This window comes from Aythya fuligula, chromosome 6, assembly GCF_009819795.1.
Source record: "Aythya fuligula isolate bAytFul2 chromosome 6, bAytFul2.pri, whole genome shotgun sequence".
In the NCBI taxonomy this organism is placed as follows: domain Eukaryota; kingdom Metazoa; phylum Chordata; class Aves; order Anseriformes; family Anatidae; genus Aythya; species Aythya fuligula.
In genome coordinates, this window is record NC_045564.1 from 23639773 (window position 1) to 23656455 (window position 16683).

General features: G+C 45.5%; 1 protein-coding gene across 11 annotated transcripts in view; it reads right to left on the bottom strand.

Moving 5' to 3' along the window:
* Positions 1-16683, bottom strand: part of KALRN (kalirin RhoGEF kinase) — a 497167-nt gene that overhangs the window by 55417 nt on the left and 425067 nt on the right. The window contains exon 36 of one of the 11 annotated variants that reach the window (XM_032189857.1): positions 8979-9384. The exons of the other annotated variants lie outside the window; for them this stretch is intronic. Within the exon in view, the coding sequence (XP_032045748.1) occupies positions 9368-9384 (17 nt within the window). The 3' untranslated portion in view covers positions 8979-9367. Of the gene's footprint in view, positions 1-8978; positions 9385-16683 lie in introns of those variants that run through there. 11 annotated transcript variants of the gene reach the window in all.

The following is a 16683-nucleotide window of genomic DNA, read 5'->3' on the forward strand; positions in this document are numbered from 1 at the left end:
CCTAGTTATTTATGAAAGTCTGAATTTCATGTTAAGTGCTGAATTTCTCGGCTTCTTCTCACAGATTTCATTGTGAATTGCCAGGAAGAAATCAAGCACAAAAAGCAGATTACTACAAGAGATCTGACAGCCACCAATACTTTGACAGTTTCTGGTGCCATAAACGTTTCTCAGCCGTTGCCAGACCTCAATAACATTACTGATAGTTTGACTACATATTAACTTCTGAAGGTTATTTGAAACACCTTAAAATCATCTCCTTTGCCCCTGAAAGCAGTTTGTCAGAAGACTTTACACCTTCCCTAGAACTAAGAAATTGGAATGAACAATTACAAAAGATGACAAATTGTTCAAACCAAAGGAAACACCCAAGAAGGAGATACAGGCTTAAAATTAAGAAGATTTCCTTTATATCCTAGCAGGAAATTCTGCTGAACTGTATCCAACTGCAATTATCAATACACATGTTCAGACTTGCACCTTAGAAATGGGCACAACCTCCCTTACCCTCCCGAAGCAACAGAGCAAAGATGTGCCAATATCAGTAAGTCTTTAAAAACAAAGCAAACAAGTTGCTGGAACATTTCTCAATTGCCCTTTAGGAACAAGTGCCCTGCTCTCACCTTTCTGAAACTGTGGCAAAGGCAACTCCCTCCCCAGAATGGATCAGGGACCGAGGTGTTTTATCCTACACAGTTTAAGAAGATATTTTTTTTACAGAATTCAGAAATTCTGTTGTGCTCTCGTAAGGCTCATCTCACACTGTGCATCAGAAAGCAGTCACCTGACATTATTACACATTTTTAGATGTTTATCTCTGAATCTCCTATCCACCCCAGCAGAAAACAAAAACATAAGTTACAACACACAAACACAGCCTGGTGCATGCAGATATTCGCAGTTCCACAACAAATACCGTGACAGATATTAGGTAATGCATGTGCTGAGGGAGAGCTGCTCTCCCAGTCCCCTGTACTAGTTTAGGAGCCAGTTTCTGCCACCTGCACACAGAGCTCCTGCCCTGGTGGGCAGAGCTGCTGCTCAGAGCCAGCTGCACACCCAGCAGAGATCGCAGCCCACATCGTCTGTCAGCTTGTCACCTGCAGACCAGGGGAGAAGTGACAAGGCTTCACGACCAGAGATGGCGTCAGTCAGAAGTTACACCAGTAATGTGTTACGTACCTGGGATCAAAAGTCAGGTTTTTAGAACATATGGAAATAATTGTAAGCAGCTAGGAGAAGTCAAAGTTCATTTCCCAGAGAGCAGAAAATCTAACTCGTCTGTCTTCTGACAACAGGAGGCGTGGGGGCGAGGGTGGCTGGGAGGAGGGCAGGTCCCAGGTGGAGCTGCTTTGGTCTGCCTGCAGCTGATCTGCCAATTTCAGGCATTCCTCCATCAGGGCAAAGTAGGAGTCTTATCTCAAAAAAGCCTGGTTTCAGCCAGCTCCTGTTGATGTTCCGTGAATGTGAAGTCGTGTTAAATCAACGAGCGCAAGATAATATTTGTCCATGACCAGCTTATCTTCCATTCAATAGGCTTTAGATAGCCTGCCCCAGCAGACTCCACGTGATGCTCTGGCAGTTTATCAGCACACCTTGCGTCAGCACAATTCAGGGTTTCAGGATGAGGTGATTCTGAGCACTTAGGTAGCTTGCAGGGTGCAAGGACCTTCTCCCTTCCATCCCCCCAGCCAGGGAGGTCCTGGTGCAAAGGGAGCTGGGCTGCAGTCACAGGGGAAAATTGCTGGAAGAACTCACTCACTGCAGGCTACCACTTTGGGGGGTGAGATTTGGGGAAAGCAGGCATATTACAGACTTTGCAGGGGACTGGGCTTAGGGGATAGTTGGACTTAAAATGAGGATAAGCCATCTCCTACATCTTGGTTGATTAATGTACAGAGAGGCTTTTACTACAGCTTGGAAGTAGCATAGCCCAAGCTCCTGCCTCAAGATGAAGGCACCTTGCCAATTTACCTCTTAGTGCTGGAGGGGAGCTGATAGGAGGCAAAATGGAGCACGGGACAACCACCAGCACCCCAAGGACTTGTTATTGAGCTGTGGGATCCCACTTCAGGCTGACGGGCTCGAGGCAGGGCCAAACCCAGGAGCACCAAAGCCTGGGATGGCAGATGCAGGGACCTCCCTTCCCACCAGGGAACACCCCTGGTTTTATGAGCAGACAGCACAGCCACAGCCTGGGCATGGACAGACACACAGCTTCTCCCACACCACCGCAATCCAATTGAGGTGGTCCCCAGGATGCAATAGCCAGTCTTTGTCCCCTGCTACCCAGAAAAAGGCAGCACTTCAGCACAAATGCTCCAAGTCCCAGAGCTGGCCCGCCGACCACCATACCCACTTTCAGGGTTTTTGTCTGAAGTTTAACCTACGGCCATGAGAGCTCTCCAGGCTGAACATCAGGCCTCCAGAACATCAAGCTGAGATGAAAGCCAACCCAAAGGCTTCCAGAGGGAAAGCTTTGAATAGTCGGGAGTGTTACACAGCAAAATGATCCCACTTGAAGGAGGCTCTGGATGTTCCTGCTCAAGGACACAGCTTTGGTGATGCAAAAGGCTATTTACCAGCAATGGTGTGTTTTCCATGCCCCTGGGAACAGCCAGAGGTTACTGAATCTCAGTTGTGCCATGCCGTACGTGTCCCTAGCAGATATGAATTCTCCTTCTTTCTCCTTATCTGCTGGAGTGCCCAACTGACTGCCGTAAGGCACCTGGGAGAGAACCCTGGGCCTGGCTTGGCCACGCAGCAGCTTGAGGCTGGAAGTGCAGCCTGCCCCAGCCTTATCTCGCGGTTAAATGTCAGTGTGCTCTCTGGTTGGAATAAAGGCAGGGAAAGGGGCTGGAAAGGACGGTGTAAATCTCCCTGCTTTGCAGCCACCTCGAGAGCCTCCAGCATTGGGTGAATTCTTTCTATTCAGTACCTAAAGGTTGTACAAAGCACTCTCACCTCATTCACCTCATTGTCTTATTTCTCACCATCTCCAAATATGAACTGTCTGAAATGCAAATGAGTCCATACACAATATTGATAACCATTTTGTTTTTCCTTTTCAAGGAACTGCAAACGTTACTGTGTTTTGTACCAAACAAGCCACACTTGCTGTTTGCCATCCCTGTGGAGAATGATTTGCTTTACACACAACACAGGTCACCCCTGACACAGCCATGGAGGCAGGAGTGGAACTCAAGAAAGAGCAGAGCTCCCACAACAGACATAGACATGTTATGCACAAGATCTGCTATGAAAGACTTTTGGGACAAGCTCCAAAGCCCTTCTGGTGTGAGCTGCACTGCTTCCGTGGCACATACAGCTACAAACACATTTATTAAACACGTGGTAGGAGATTGAGATCCAGACACAGAGTGGATCAAGTGGAACATGTTACCGTGTTCTTCCAATGCACCAGCACGTATGTGCTCTGCAAACTGTATCATTAGAGCTGTTTGGAGACAGATTTTGCTCAAGAAGAGCCAGAGGCCCATTGTGTGGCAGTTCAGGGAGCTGCTGCCCACCAGGAGCCACCAAGCAGCAGCACCAGAGGGGTCTGCAGGAACTGCGGGGCTCGCAGCGAGCTGCAGCGCGTGGTCATCCTGCCACCGCCATCCTGGGATGCAGAAATCTAAAAAAAGGTATCTGGCAAAGTGGAGTGGGTGCAGGGAGGTCAGCAGACTAGTGTGGCTAGATGGATTTCCTGGCCAACCCATTCATTCAGACAGAAGAAATGACAGTTTCCAAAACACGCCTAAGCAAACCTCCGAGAAACTTCTGGCAATATGACTGTGGCAGATACACAGCCAGACCAGAGAGCTTTAACTTTCAGAGCTTTTGCACTGCCACAGTCATGAAATCTTTGCTGTTGCTGCTGAAATGAACAGACGTCTAGAAAAGCACAGCTCTTTTACTTGGAAAATGGAAGGTTCCCGTTCTGTGCAACCTTGGGTGAAAGGAAAAACAAAAATCTCACAGACACATTTTAGAGGCACGGCTGTATTCCCACTTGAGCCAGTAGGAATTGCTGCTGGAACTTAACTACAAGACATTTTATTTTTACCTCGCCATTCCCCAGAGCATGCAGGGGAGAGGAGGTCTGACCAGGCTCACGCAGCAGAGGATTCATCTGCAGGAACCCAAGTCTTTAACGGGAAATGGGAAAGGCTTCTCAGAGTGATTCCGAATAAAACATAAGGCTTGTCTTTTTGATCCACACTAACCACAGACCGTATATGGCAGAAGGGAAATATGCCTTGATACCCAGAAGTTAATACAGACTACAGCTATGAAGACGTGACTACGGCAGGACACACTCTTGCTCGAGGTGAGAAGAGTTGAATAATTACATGGGACCAGCAGATTTATGTATGGCTCCATTTCTCACCCCAGAAAAACAGCCTTAGAGAAAAGGATTTTTCCACAGAAGTTAGAGAAAATGAGCCAGAATGGGAACTCTGTAATCCTATTAGCATGTGCATTTAAATCAACATTTTTTTTCACAGAAATAATTCCACTCATAAATGAAAGCCAATAACGAAAATCTGACCGATGAGCACATAAATTAACTCTGCTCAGCAGAGCCCATTTTCCATATTTAGTGATTGCTGTAAAATAACATTTTTGACAAAGGCAGAATTGAATCAGATGTGGGTGAAAGAGTAACTCAGTCTGTCCTCAAGCTATTATTTCCTGAAGGACAGGAATCTCTGTAGCAGAAAATCTTGGAAAGCAGGAGTCATCCAGACTCACCCTATGCACAAACAAAGCCCCTGTGTTAGTATTTCCCACTAAACAAACAAGGATCATCCAAACCATCGAAACGCTGCCTCTCCTGCCCTTTCCAAGCATATTTCCTTCACCACACAGGCTGTGGGCTCCAGTTCACAACTCTGGGCCCCTCGTGGCTTTATGTGCTCCCCAGGGGAAGCTGTGTGGTGGGAGCCACCTCCTGTCTGCTCCAGCACTTCAGGGCCAACGCTCTACTTGGCGAGCTCAAAGATGGCAGAAGGAGTGACAAACACTGATTCCTTGGTCTCTTCTGTGCTTTTGTATTAAATGTTTAAAACACACTCAGAGAAACATTTTTATTGGCACGAGTCAGGGTTACAAAACTTTGTGGCTTAGGCAGATGACAGTACAGATCCCAGTTTTAGTGTTAGAGCCTATTCTGGATGTAAAACCTGGCATGGATTTGCAAAAATTTGGGAGGTAGTGACATCTGGATAATTCAAAGTCACTTTACAGCTATTCTTCAAGTGAAAACACTGCTTCATAACACATGTAAATAATGAACCCGATGTGTTTTAATGTCAACAGATAAACTGCCTCCTCAGGCACTGCCTCCACATAAGGTCCCAGCAAAGAATGCAAATGGACATGAGGAAATTTTCAGTGCCCGTGTCAGACGAAGATAAAGGACAACTGGCTTGAAAAGCCCTTTAGATTAGAAGTACACTAAACTTTCGCAACGGAATTGCAAAACTTGTCTGGAGTCCTCCCCAGCTCCCAACCCGCACCCAGCCCCGGTCGCATCCAGCTGCGTGTGGAGATGCTGGCAAGGGAGAACCGAGAGGACACAACGTAGGACCCACCTCACACGCAAGGGTAAGGACACCCTCAAACACTGCTATTGAAATTTAGATGCAAATTCTGCTCCGAGTTCCAGTGTTCTCCTGAACTTCACAATCTCCTGGAAATGGGCAGCCTTGGGAAGTTTCAATGGAATTTTCTGTTTGTATCTTGGAGTATCACTTGAAGCTTCAGCTTGGAAGCAATGTCAAAAAGGCACAAATCAGTCTGGCAGGATTGTCACAATTCCATTCACATGGACAAAATTGCTTCTGTCCGAACTCAAAGAGTGGTATGGAGTTAAATATTTTATGCAATTTTTTCTAATCCAACAGAGAAAGAAACCTATGTTGCTAAAAGCAAACATACTTGACAAACTGTCCAATCACTGCAACATAAAAACTCAAAATTTGGCTGTTGGGTTCACTGCAAAACTTGAAAACAAGACTAACTTCCAAAATTAAACAGAAAAAATGTGACTAAAAAATAAATAAATCACATGACATTCAGAATGCAACTGTTCCTTTATTGAAGAGCTGTGGAACTGGGCAAGAAGAGCTGTTGGAGAAAGAGGATGTTCTGCCGAGATCCCTGTAGTTACACTGTAATAAAGGAAGGATGCTGCTGTGGGAATTGTGTTTGACTTACAGTTTTGGGGAAAGAACCACTGATCTGTAACTTTTAATACTCAAATTCTGATTGTTATTTTCAGGTAGGAAACGAAGTGGAGGACAACAAGCACTCGCCTAGCTGGGGTGGCAAAGCAGCTGCACTTGGGTTTGTTCATTTTTGTGGCAGGGAGCAGCTCACCCCAGGCCCTCGCAGTCAAGGAGCTGTGCTCACTTCTGCCTGAGGGGGATGCAGAGAGGGGCTTGCCCCCTGTAGCACCCTTTCTCTTTCCATTAACGACAGAGGGAGTCCAAGGAAATTACACCCTTAGCTAAATTTAGTTATTGTGAATCCCCTTCCCACATTTGAGGATGTTTCATACCAGGCCGATCTCGCAGCAGGAAATGATTAGCTGAAGTTAAGCATCTGACAATTCGCTTTAATGAGCAATAACTCATGGCAACCCGCCATTAGCTCCAGTTGAATAGCTTTTATTTTTAGCTGGTGTTGCTCAGATGAGGCTTTCATCCAGCATGCTCTGGGAAAGCTGACATCCCAAAGTAGTCTCCAGGTCTTGGTTGTGCCAGTCAGAGTGTCAGGGCTCAAGAGCGCCGGTTCCTGGGGGTCAGAGAAAAGTCACTGCAGTTCTGGGAAAGTTTCAAAGGGTGAGATAAAACCAAGAGCCTGGAGAAACAGCACAGAGGCTCATGGTCTCAAGAGACCTTGCAAGAAAAGTTACTGAAATCCAGAGAGCGTGCTGAATGAGTGAGCCTGGCCTCCAGGGAGAGGAACAGCACAAGGGTGAGGCACAGTGACAGAGCCTGCTGCATGAAAGCATGACTTCGTTACTGTCCAAGAGTGCCTGGTAAGAGGAACAGCCACAGCAGTCATCACCACATCTGCTGTTTCACATGAGCCTAAAGCTATTGCCAGAGGCGACTTTAGGGAAGGCGCAGGGAGAAGAAGAAAGGGAGTCCTCAGATTGCTACAGGACAAGATCTTGCTTCCTAGAGATGAGCATTTAACTGAGGGGCTGCTGCGCATGATGGCAGAGCACATCCTTGGGGCTCTGAAGAGGCTATCAGGATGGTGTACAACTCAACTTGGCAGCATCAAGCACTGCAATGGCAGCTGACGTATCTGTGGTCCTCTCTTCAAATGTCCCAGTCAGAAACGCGTTTCTGTGTAACTGCTTAAAACCATAATGGGTATCCGTGTCATGTCCAGTGGGAGGTTTCTGTACCACTCTCAGTCAGTCTTCTTGACAAAATCATCTTTCTTCAGAGTCCCATACGACCCCTCATATAAACTGCTGTGAGTTCAGGGCAAGAGTGATAAGAGGACAACACCCCCAGAGTGAATCCACTAATCTGCTGGGGTGATGCTCCCAGCCAGCTCCTACCCCACAACACCGTGAGATAGGTACATTGTTGGCCTACCTTGAGTCCTTCAGTGACACCTCACTTATCTCCCCAGACACAGCAACTCCTTTCTAGAATATGTTTTTACTGAATGAAAGGATGTGGAAAAGCTCAAAGAGCAACTGCTCCACGCAGCAGAGTTTGAGGACAAACACAGTATGTCTACGCACTCGATTTCATGTACCCATGCTCTTGCCTGGGGTTTGCGCCCAGCGCACAGCCAGAGCAAGCGCACCACGTCTGCAGGGAAGGCGTGTAGGAATAGTCTGCTGGTAATGCCTCACAGCTGGGTGAGCGGATTTCTGAAGGCTAGAGGCACGCATCTTGCTTTAGCAAAGAAAGGAAATAAAAAGTCAAGACTAACAAGATCCAGAAAGGGCATGCTTTTTTTTTTTTGAACAAATCAACATTTATTTCAATTTAGTCAAACAACTTGTTGAAGCACTTCTCTAAGTTCTTCTACTTTACATTTTGTATTTACACTGTCCTCTTTCTGTGACAAAAATAATGTAATCCCAAACCCTGAAGTTTCCAGAGTAAGTGTCACTAGCAGCGAAAAGAACAGAACTCCAAACACAAAGCAAAAACCTCCTTGATATATTTTGACAGGAGACTTATGCACGTTCTTTAAAAAAGTAAGTTTTAACCCTGAACCTTTACAGAAACCTATACGGGATGATAAGGGGAAAAATGTCGTGATTGAAGCTGAACAAGAAGAGCAGTATTTGCTGGCCTTTGCAAGTACACTGTTACTTTTAGCATAAGGAACTGTGAAATGCTTAGACACCCACATAGAAGCAGACTTTTAAACTTTGATCTAAGCAGTGTCACTCTGCTGAGAGTATTAAGGGTACCAGAGTCAGCGAATGCCATCTTTTATCCTAGTGGTGGGCACAAAAACAAAATTTATTACACATGGTTTCCAAGCAGCTGTTAATACAACACAAGCCTTATTCTTTTGCAAAGTGTCAGGGGTCAGCTTCATTCAGCAGCTTTCAAATTGAGCTACTGTAAGAACTTTTCCACATTTAACGAAGTAATTTCTCAGTCAAATGACATCATTGCTAAGGTCAGCTCTGCCTTACGCTGGAAGCCAGCAGCCTGCATGACAAGGTGGATCGCTGCTGGATTTCTGGGGAGAGAGGAGGACATTTGAATGTCCTATTTATATCTCCCTACCTCAAAGGAAATTGTATGTTCCCAAACAATTCCTAATGGAAACAGCAGAGGAGTATCAGTGACAAAATAAATTGGAATTGGGGGGAGCGGGGAAAGCAAGAACAGAACCCAAAGCTTTTTGGGATAGGAAGAAAAACTGCATGTTGATAAAGAAGGCATTGGTCATTAAACTTTCCAGGCACACACAGGGCTCAGAAAGCACAGAAAACAAGCAGAACAAACAAACACAACTGTGTGCATCTTAGCGTCAGCTTCTTTTGCCAAATGCAGTAGCTTCCAACATTCAGCAGCTGTCTCTTGCTTTCTAGTGGTGTGGAGTTCTCTTTGGTACTTGGAGGCTGTCAGGAGCTCCGGGCAAAGAGAAAGTCTTTGTCCATTTACCAACCAATTCCAAAGGCGCTGATCTTGAATAACTTTACTAAGCAAGAGTGACACAGATGTCTAGGAAAGGGGGCTTTTCTCTTAGTAAAGTTGTGGTAGGTGCAGTGGAAACCCAAGGCAATCTACATGCTTGTCAAATTGTGCCTAGGTAAGAACTGAGTCCTCCATGAACGTCTCTCATTTGTTCACTCTTAAATTATTCAGGCTCTGACAGCCCCTGAAAAGAAAAGAACGGAATAAGAATAAGTTGTAAGTGGTGCAGGCGAGGGCGGACACCACGAAACCACCAAGAACAACGAGGTTGGGGTGCTGGACGACAGACACACAGCAGCCTGAGCCTCCAGGGCTGGTGCCCAAAGCAGCTTCCTCCACACCCTTCTCCTCCAGAAATACTAGCGGAAAATACAAGCTCACAGCAAAGGTACTGGTTGTGATGAGTTAAAAGAAGTAATGGATGAAGTAAATGCAAACAGCGGTTGGGAAATAAAACACACAGATAAGAACTGCTGGTGCTTGCGATGCTTGGTTCTTTGAACACGGCACAGGGAAATGGCTAAGCAGCTCAGAGACTTTTAACTGCACACTCACAACTATCAGACTTGTGGGAAGCTTTGGCTCACTCAGCTCAAGCAGGAAATGCAGAACATCACTTGCCGCCCCATATAACAGCCTCACGCGATCTGTGTCTCGGTTGGCATTTGACAGCTCTCCAGGGCAGGGAGCAGTTCTGTAAGGAGCCTTCCCCGTGGCACCAGTCAACACGCTTGTCATAGAGCAGGTGATGAAATCACTACTACACTCTATCTGCGTCAGCAAGAAAGATGGGATGGGAACTTGAAGTCTTGGAGAGCATCTGCTGCTCGGGAACAGGAGAGCTCTCTGCAGCACCCTGCCAAGCTCTCAGCTCTCTGAAGCTGTGCAAGTGCCTTGACCCAGCTACCAGCCTTCCCCACAAGGCTGGTCCTGAGGAACTGTGTGATTTTGGTTTCTGGAGGGCCCCATGGAGCCTCCCGTGGCTTTTGCAGTGCCTACACCATTTCTTCTTACCAGCAAATTCATCTTGGGAAAAAATTCAAAGTCCAGTTTAGCAGAGACATGGAGAGGTGCACTACATAAACCGCACTTGCTTAGTTCCCCACTGCATCAGTGGCTAACTGCAAGTAGCTGCAAAAATGCTCTACCAGGCAGCATGTTTAACAGGAGATATTATCATTGTAAACCCCCTCTAAACAGTTACATCACTGGTGCTGAGCAGTTACTTCCTTTAGCCACATCTTTCAAAATAGCTAGGAAAAATAATTTTTTATTTGAAAACAACAGCAAGGGTAGACTGGCCTAGCAGCAGAGGCTCTTTGACTCTGGAAAGACTTTGCTGAGTATGGTAATCATTTACTGCAACGTACAATGCCCCCCCACCACCCACCCGGTAGTTGTTATCTCCGGGACAAGAGACTGCAGCAAATATTCAGCAAGCGATAGCCTTTACGTGTTTGGAGCCTGCCTTGCTCACAGCTTTTCTCAGACACGCTGTCAGATCAAATTTTACAGCAGCACTGCTCTCAGCAGCTACAGCCCTCCCCAGTCAGCCCGGGATGCTCAGGCCTGAGTAAGCTCTCAGATGCTCCCTGACATGGAGCCAAGGAAGATGATGCTGTCTGCTCAGCACCTGCACCATGGCAGGAGCTGTGCTCTGCCCTCACCAGCTTGAAATCACTCCTGGAACACTCCAAATGCTCGCCTCCTTTTTGCCTGAAGCTATGATTTTCCTTCTGCTGCCCTCAAAAGGATCCCCGTTGATTAATACTTATTCTATTTCCTAAAGAAATCTATTCAACCTCCACATACTTCAGCTGAGAGACGTGTTTGAGTATCGTGTTGATCCTCAGGGTTCAAACTACAGAAGGTGTAATGAATACCAGACTCGAGGCACTTCAATGGCATTAGCTGTGAATCATCTTTTTACATTGTACTGCTCAGATACATTTGGATCTAAAATACATTTGCATTTCTAATTAAAACAGATTACCATTGGTAATGAAAGAATGTCTTAAATCAGAATCCTTAGGCCATAAAAGCTAATTGCATGATGCTAAAACTGGATTTCAAAAATATACATATTATACCCCCTGCAGGATTAATTAGGCAACATCTCTTCAAAAGAGTTCTCAAAAGTGTATTTATTCAGCATGTGGTTAAATTATACGGGGTTGTGCAACACTCCCCATAGCCTGCCTGGGCGCACGCAGCTGCAGCGGCTGGGGCCTTGGTCTGCAGGGGAGCTCAGCACGGGCAGGGGGGCTCAGGGCTGCCACAAGGCCTGGCTGATGTGAAGGGACACACGTACCCGAATACTGCCTGCACCCCTAACGTGGTTTTAGCCACGGTTAATTCTGGTGCTGCTGAGAAACATCACCTTGGGTATGTGCGTGGTCTGTATACTAAAACACGCGGGCCTATGAAAAGGTCAAAATCAACGGGTAGACAGAAATCTGGAAGCTTGAACTGGTGATTATTTGATGCCCATTTTGTCACCTGTTCCTTCATGTGATCCCAAGAAAGTTTTACAGCACTCACTGAAGTGCAGCATGTTGTCAGATAGGTCAGGACTGTACTGCACGCCTGGGGATGTATGAACTGTCTGTTCACTAAAGCTGCTTGTGTTTTTTGAAGGAAAGAGGGAAAAAAAACCACACACAGCACACCAGGGCACATCCTCAGCTGCTATACTTTGTACCTGTAATTGTCAGCAAGCCTAAACTGCAAGAAAAAGTGTCCTCAGAGGATTTAGCCATAACTTGGGATGTGTCACTCTGCTCTCCTTGCTCAGAGCTACTTGCTCCGTGTAAAATTTCAACATGGAAAAATGTCCAGGTACATAACAGTAGAGACACCTCCAGGGCCACTAAACCCATTCCCTTCTGATTCCAGGCAAAGAGTCCATCTCTTTCATAAATGTTTAATTCTGAGCTGCCTTGTGGAAGTGAACAAAGGATTTTTGCTCAAAACTGACATACAGAACCTACTTGTGCTTTCCAGAGCACAGGGATGCAACATTTTCACGTTTGTTTTGCAGACTCCCAGAACAGAACATAAAACCTCCACCAGTAACCATCTTCTGGTTCCTTGGGACCACATTTGCTAATGGGTTAGCAGCAGGTCTGGCTCCCAGGCTTCACCCTTTATGGACTTGCCCAGCCTGACAAATAATTTCACAGGGAGCCAAGATTTCACAACTGTTGAGCTGTACCAGGACTAACACTGGCTGTAGCACACTGAGCAACCAAGTGCATCGGGGTGCAACAGGGGCAGCTGGACAGAAACTACCAACTCCTCATGTGACGAGATGTATTTGTTCTATTTTCCAAAAGTACTGAGCAACCGGAGCTGCGTGGGGCTTTCTGCAATGTAATACTCTGGATGTTACCTTAGAGAAAAGCCAATGACAAATACATAAGCTGAACCATATTTAATGGCTCTCTCCCCATCAAAGAGAAGAAATACCCGTAGCTGTTCTATTATTAACTGCTGTAATTCAGTTTGCAGGTTCCATTTTGTGTCATTAGGACTTCACTGGTTACATTTTCATATTTTATCTTAATTATCTGTAAGGAGCCCAGGTGACGTGTGTAACTTCCACGTTCTCAGTCTGATGAGGACAGCCCAGGACAGAGGCTGATGGATCGCGTGGCACATCAAACTCAACAGGAGAGCTAATGGGATGCACTAGCCACCTTTAATTTGAGGAATGGATTGTGTTTCAGCATCATCAGCCACATCAAACGTGAACTAAAAGCAAACAGGTTGATTTTTGGTTTGTGGTTTTCTAGTGGCAAAGAACATTAGCCAAGGGAGACATTTTTGAGCATATCTCCTCAGGTATTTTCTGATAATTCTTCACACATGCTCAGGTCCTACCTATAATCTACAGAATATTATTTATTTATTTTTCAGGAAACAGCCTGATGTGCTTCTATAGTTATTTTAAAAATACTTTTTACATCACGCTGAATTGTGTGATTCAATATTTGCAGTTGAACTGTTCTGCAATAGCAACTGATATGCAGTGGCTGAACTGGCAGAGAACTGGATTTTCGTACAAATTGAAAACCACTTCTATAGATTCCCCCTGCATTCACTACCTACCCAACCAATTCTTCTCTTTTGAAAAGAAATTGCAACTTTTGCCAAAAAAATCAAAATATTTTCATAGAGCCTGTTAACAGAAAAGAATTACACTGAAAAGTAACAGTGCTCAGTTGTGTTTGAGTAGTATGATATTGATGATATTTTTAGACTCAAATGTTTTTTCTTTTTTAACTTCAAAATGATAAATTAGATTTCTTAATACATACAAAAGTTTTAACAAGGTGTATGCTGAAACATAACGGTTTGGAAAAGCAACAAAATCTTTCTTGGGTCATGTGAAATTGCTGCCCTTTTTCTTTCACTTCAAAATGGATAGATTTTATTTCAGCATCCGTGCATTGAATTCCTAAACAATACATCTGTCTGGCACTTATTTTTAAAGGAAAGCAGCATGCTTAGTTACCCCGTGTTCCTTGAACTGAGCAGGGAGTTACCCCAGCTATATTTTTCACAATTATCTGTTCTTTTTCCCCTTAGAATAAAGTCTCCCTTCTTCAGGCTTTTGACAGGATGAATAAAGCCTTGTGAATTCTTATATGTTTCTTGGTGTGAATGGAAAGTTTAGGAGCTTTGACTGAATAAAAGCAAACCCCATGTTTCTTTAACGCTGGATGAATTTATGAAAGTCGAAAACAATGCAGCAATCTGAATAATAAGTATCCCCCCATGCATTCAGCCCCAGACTAGTAACTGAAAACTGATCTTTATAGGAGCTCTTGCTGTCTATTTTACTCATATGAGTTAAGATCTGAACGTTTATTTTCTGTACAACTGCTGTTACATCCTGTATATGGCTGCATCTCAAAAGATAAGGCTGCAAGATCCGTCTCGAAAGGGAGACACAAAGCCGGGGGATGAGGTGCTAGCTCACGGCAAGAGAGCTAGAGTTATCTAGTGGTGCATGCAATTTGCAAAAAAAAATAGAAAAAAGAAAAATAATGCTTGTACTACTGGCATCTTGGAAACTGACAGAAAGTTGGTGAAGCATCCTGAACTTTGGCATTGATGCAGTGAACATCAGGTTTATAGAAAGTGGCTGGCAGCTGGTGAGTGTGGCGAGCAAAGGAGCCCTGGGCAGCCACCAGCCCTGTGAAATACCCCACACCTCCCGCGCTTGTACGGTGGCAACACAGAGCCACTGAAAGGCTGTATCGGTGAGCCGTGTCTCTACCCCCCAGAAATACTCTCACAAAGAGGTAAGATTTAGCACACTTGTACCTAATTAATCCTAAGCAGAGCTTGCTGCTCCCCAGCCTGCCACAACACTAGATCACAGACGGCAGTGGCCGTGCTTTCCGTTCCACTGCTCATGTTCAGCTTATCAGCCTCGTGACTTCCCCTGCCAAAATCTCTGTAGGTCTCATTGCCACGTTCAAGGGAGGACACACAAATGCTAACAGGTTCAGACCCATGAGTCTTCATTTACCCCAAAAGACTGGTAGGGGGCCTGCCAGGCACACCTTCTGGACATGCTTAGCTCAGGACACTGTCCAAAGCGTGCAAAGCAGGCACGAGAAAGCACAACTCTGCACCAACAGAAAGCACAGGTGCTTTGCTAACAGTGTTCACCTTGTCATGCTAATCCTGCTTGCTCAGCCGAGCACCATTCTCATCAGCTCTTCCGTCCCTACAGTAACTTTCTGCCACGACCTGCTCCAACTCCTGACTCAGCCTGCAGAGGTGGGAAAATGCAGGACTTGGAAGGGATGTTCCTGTCATGGGCTTACTGGTTTTCTCTTACTAGAACTGGAAGGAGACATTAACAGCGCTCCCAAACCTCACCACAGGTTTCTTGTGAACCTGCCAGGAGAAAGAGCTGAGCCCAATGCCGGCGTCCTCACAAAACCTGCACACTTGATCCTCTTGCCTTTACGGAGGTGCAGCTAACGAGCAACAGACTGACTTTACCCACCAAGTAGATTTAGAGAAGGTAACAGTTTCCTCATATTTCTTATTCAGGAAGGACCAGGAAACAAAGCAAACTTTGGTTGACACCCTTCATTTTACTATTGTTTTCTCCTCTGCCTCAATTTTGACAGAACTGCCTTGGCCACGCATTCCATTGCGCTTTACACAGTGTAACCATGGCTCGGCCTGAAACACTAAATAAAATATGTTCAAATTAGGAAATGTTATGGGCTCGAACATATTACTGCAGATCACTGTCTTGCTACCACACAGCACTAAGGTACCAGTTCCCTTAGCAAAGCCCTGCAGCTCACTCTAACACGATGTCAGCACCTTCTATAAAAAGCAGCATCGGATCTCACTTTTTACCTAATGAAGAAAAAACTTTTATTAACATGCTGTTGACAGCCCTTGTAATTATGCCAGTTTGCCCAACTTCCAGTTAAGGCTCTGTTTCTGACCAGCTCGCAAAGATGTACAAGGTGGCTGGCTGAGCTCCCTTCCCTGCACATTAGTCACCACCACACTTGTCAGGAGAAACGAACTTTGTTAATCCTACGGCGAAGAGGTTCATCAGACCGAGCCAATAACAAATCAAAGACTCGAAGGAGGATAGCAAGAAGAGGAAAAGAAAGGAAAGAAAGAAGCAGAGGACAGTAACACAAAGAATGCAGAAGGAAGAGAAAAGCTGTGGATAGGAGATGAGAAGGCAGAGGGACCAGGAATTGAAGAGCCTTGTCAGGAGCTTAGCACAGACACTAAGCCACCCCATCTTTCATTTTTAATGCACTGAGATTAAAGGCCTGACATTCAGATTAGCTTTATTTTGTTCTGGAAAGAAAAGTTGGGATATGACTGGCAGCCTGCTCGGAAGAGCAACTGCTCAAGGAGGCAGAGGGACATGTTCTGCACTGAAACCAACAAGCACATCCATCTAAATCAATCTTCCCTGTCTCTAGCTACCCTCAAGTAAAACATGTTTTATGTCCTCCCCTAAAGCCACCCTGTAGCCACACGATATTACCTAGAAAGGGGTGTAAGATGTTTCACTGCAAAATTATGCTGACAACAGATTATTTTTAACCACAGACCCTTTCCTTTGGGATGCGCATGGTGCACTCATAGCCAAATTCTTAGGTCCAGTAGCTGGGAACATCTTCCTTGTGCTCGAAGAGAAGCAATTCCTGCACCCTGATAATGCTTCCCCTGCTCCTAGTGCCCTGCAGGGCACTGAGAGCCCAGCGTACTGCAGGCAGAGCTAGACCTGAACGTGCTGGACTACTGCAAAGAGATGGCCTTTAAATATGGCTATAATACAACACCCAGAATTTAATGTCTAGGTTAAATCTGAATCATAAATTCTTTACAACCCTCATGTGTTAATTACAACCTGGAAGCCAGCTTCCACCTGACGCCAGCCCCGTGCGCCCACAGCCAGGCTGCAGAGAGCTGCGCTGGAGGG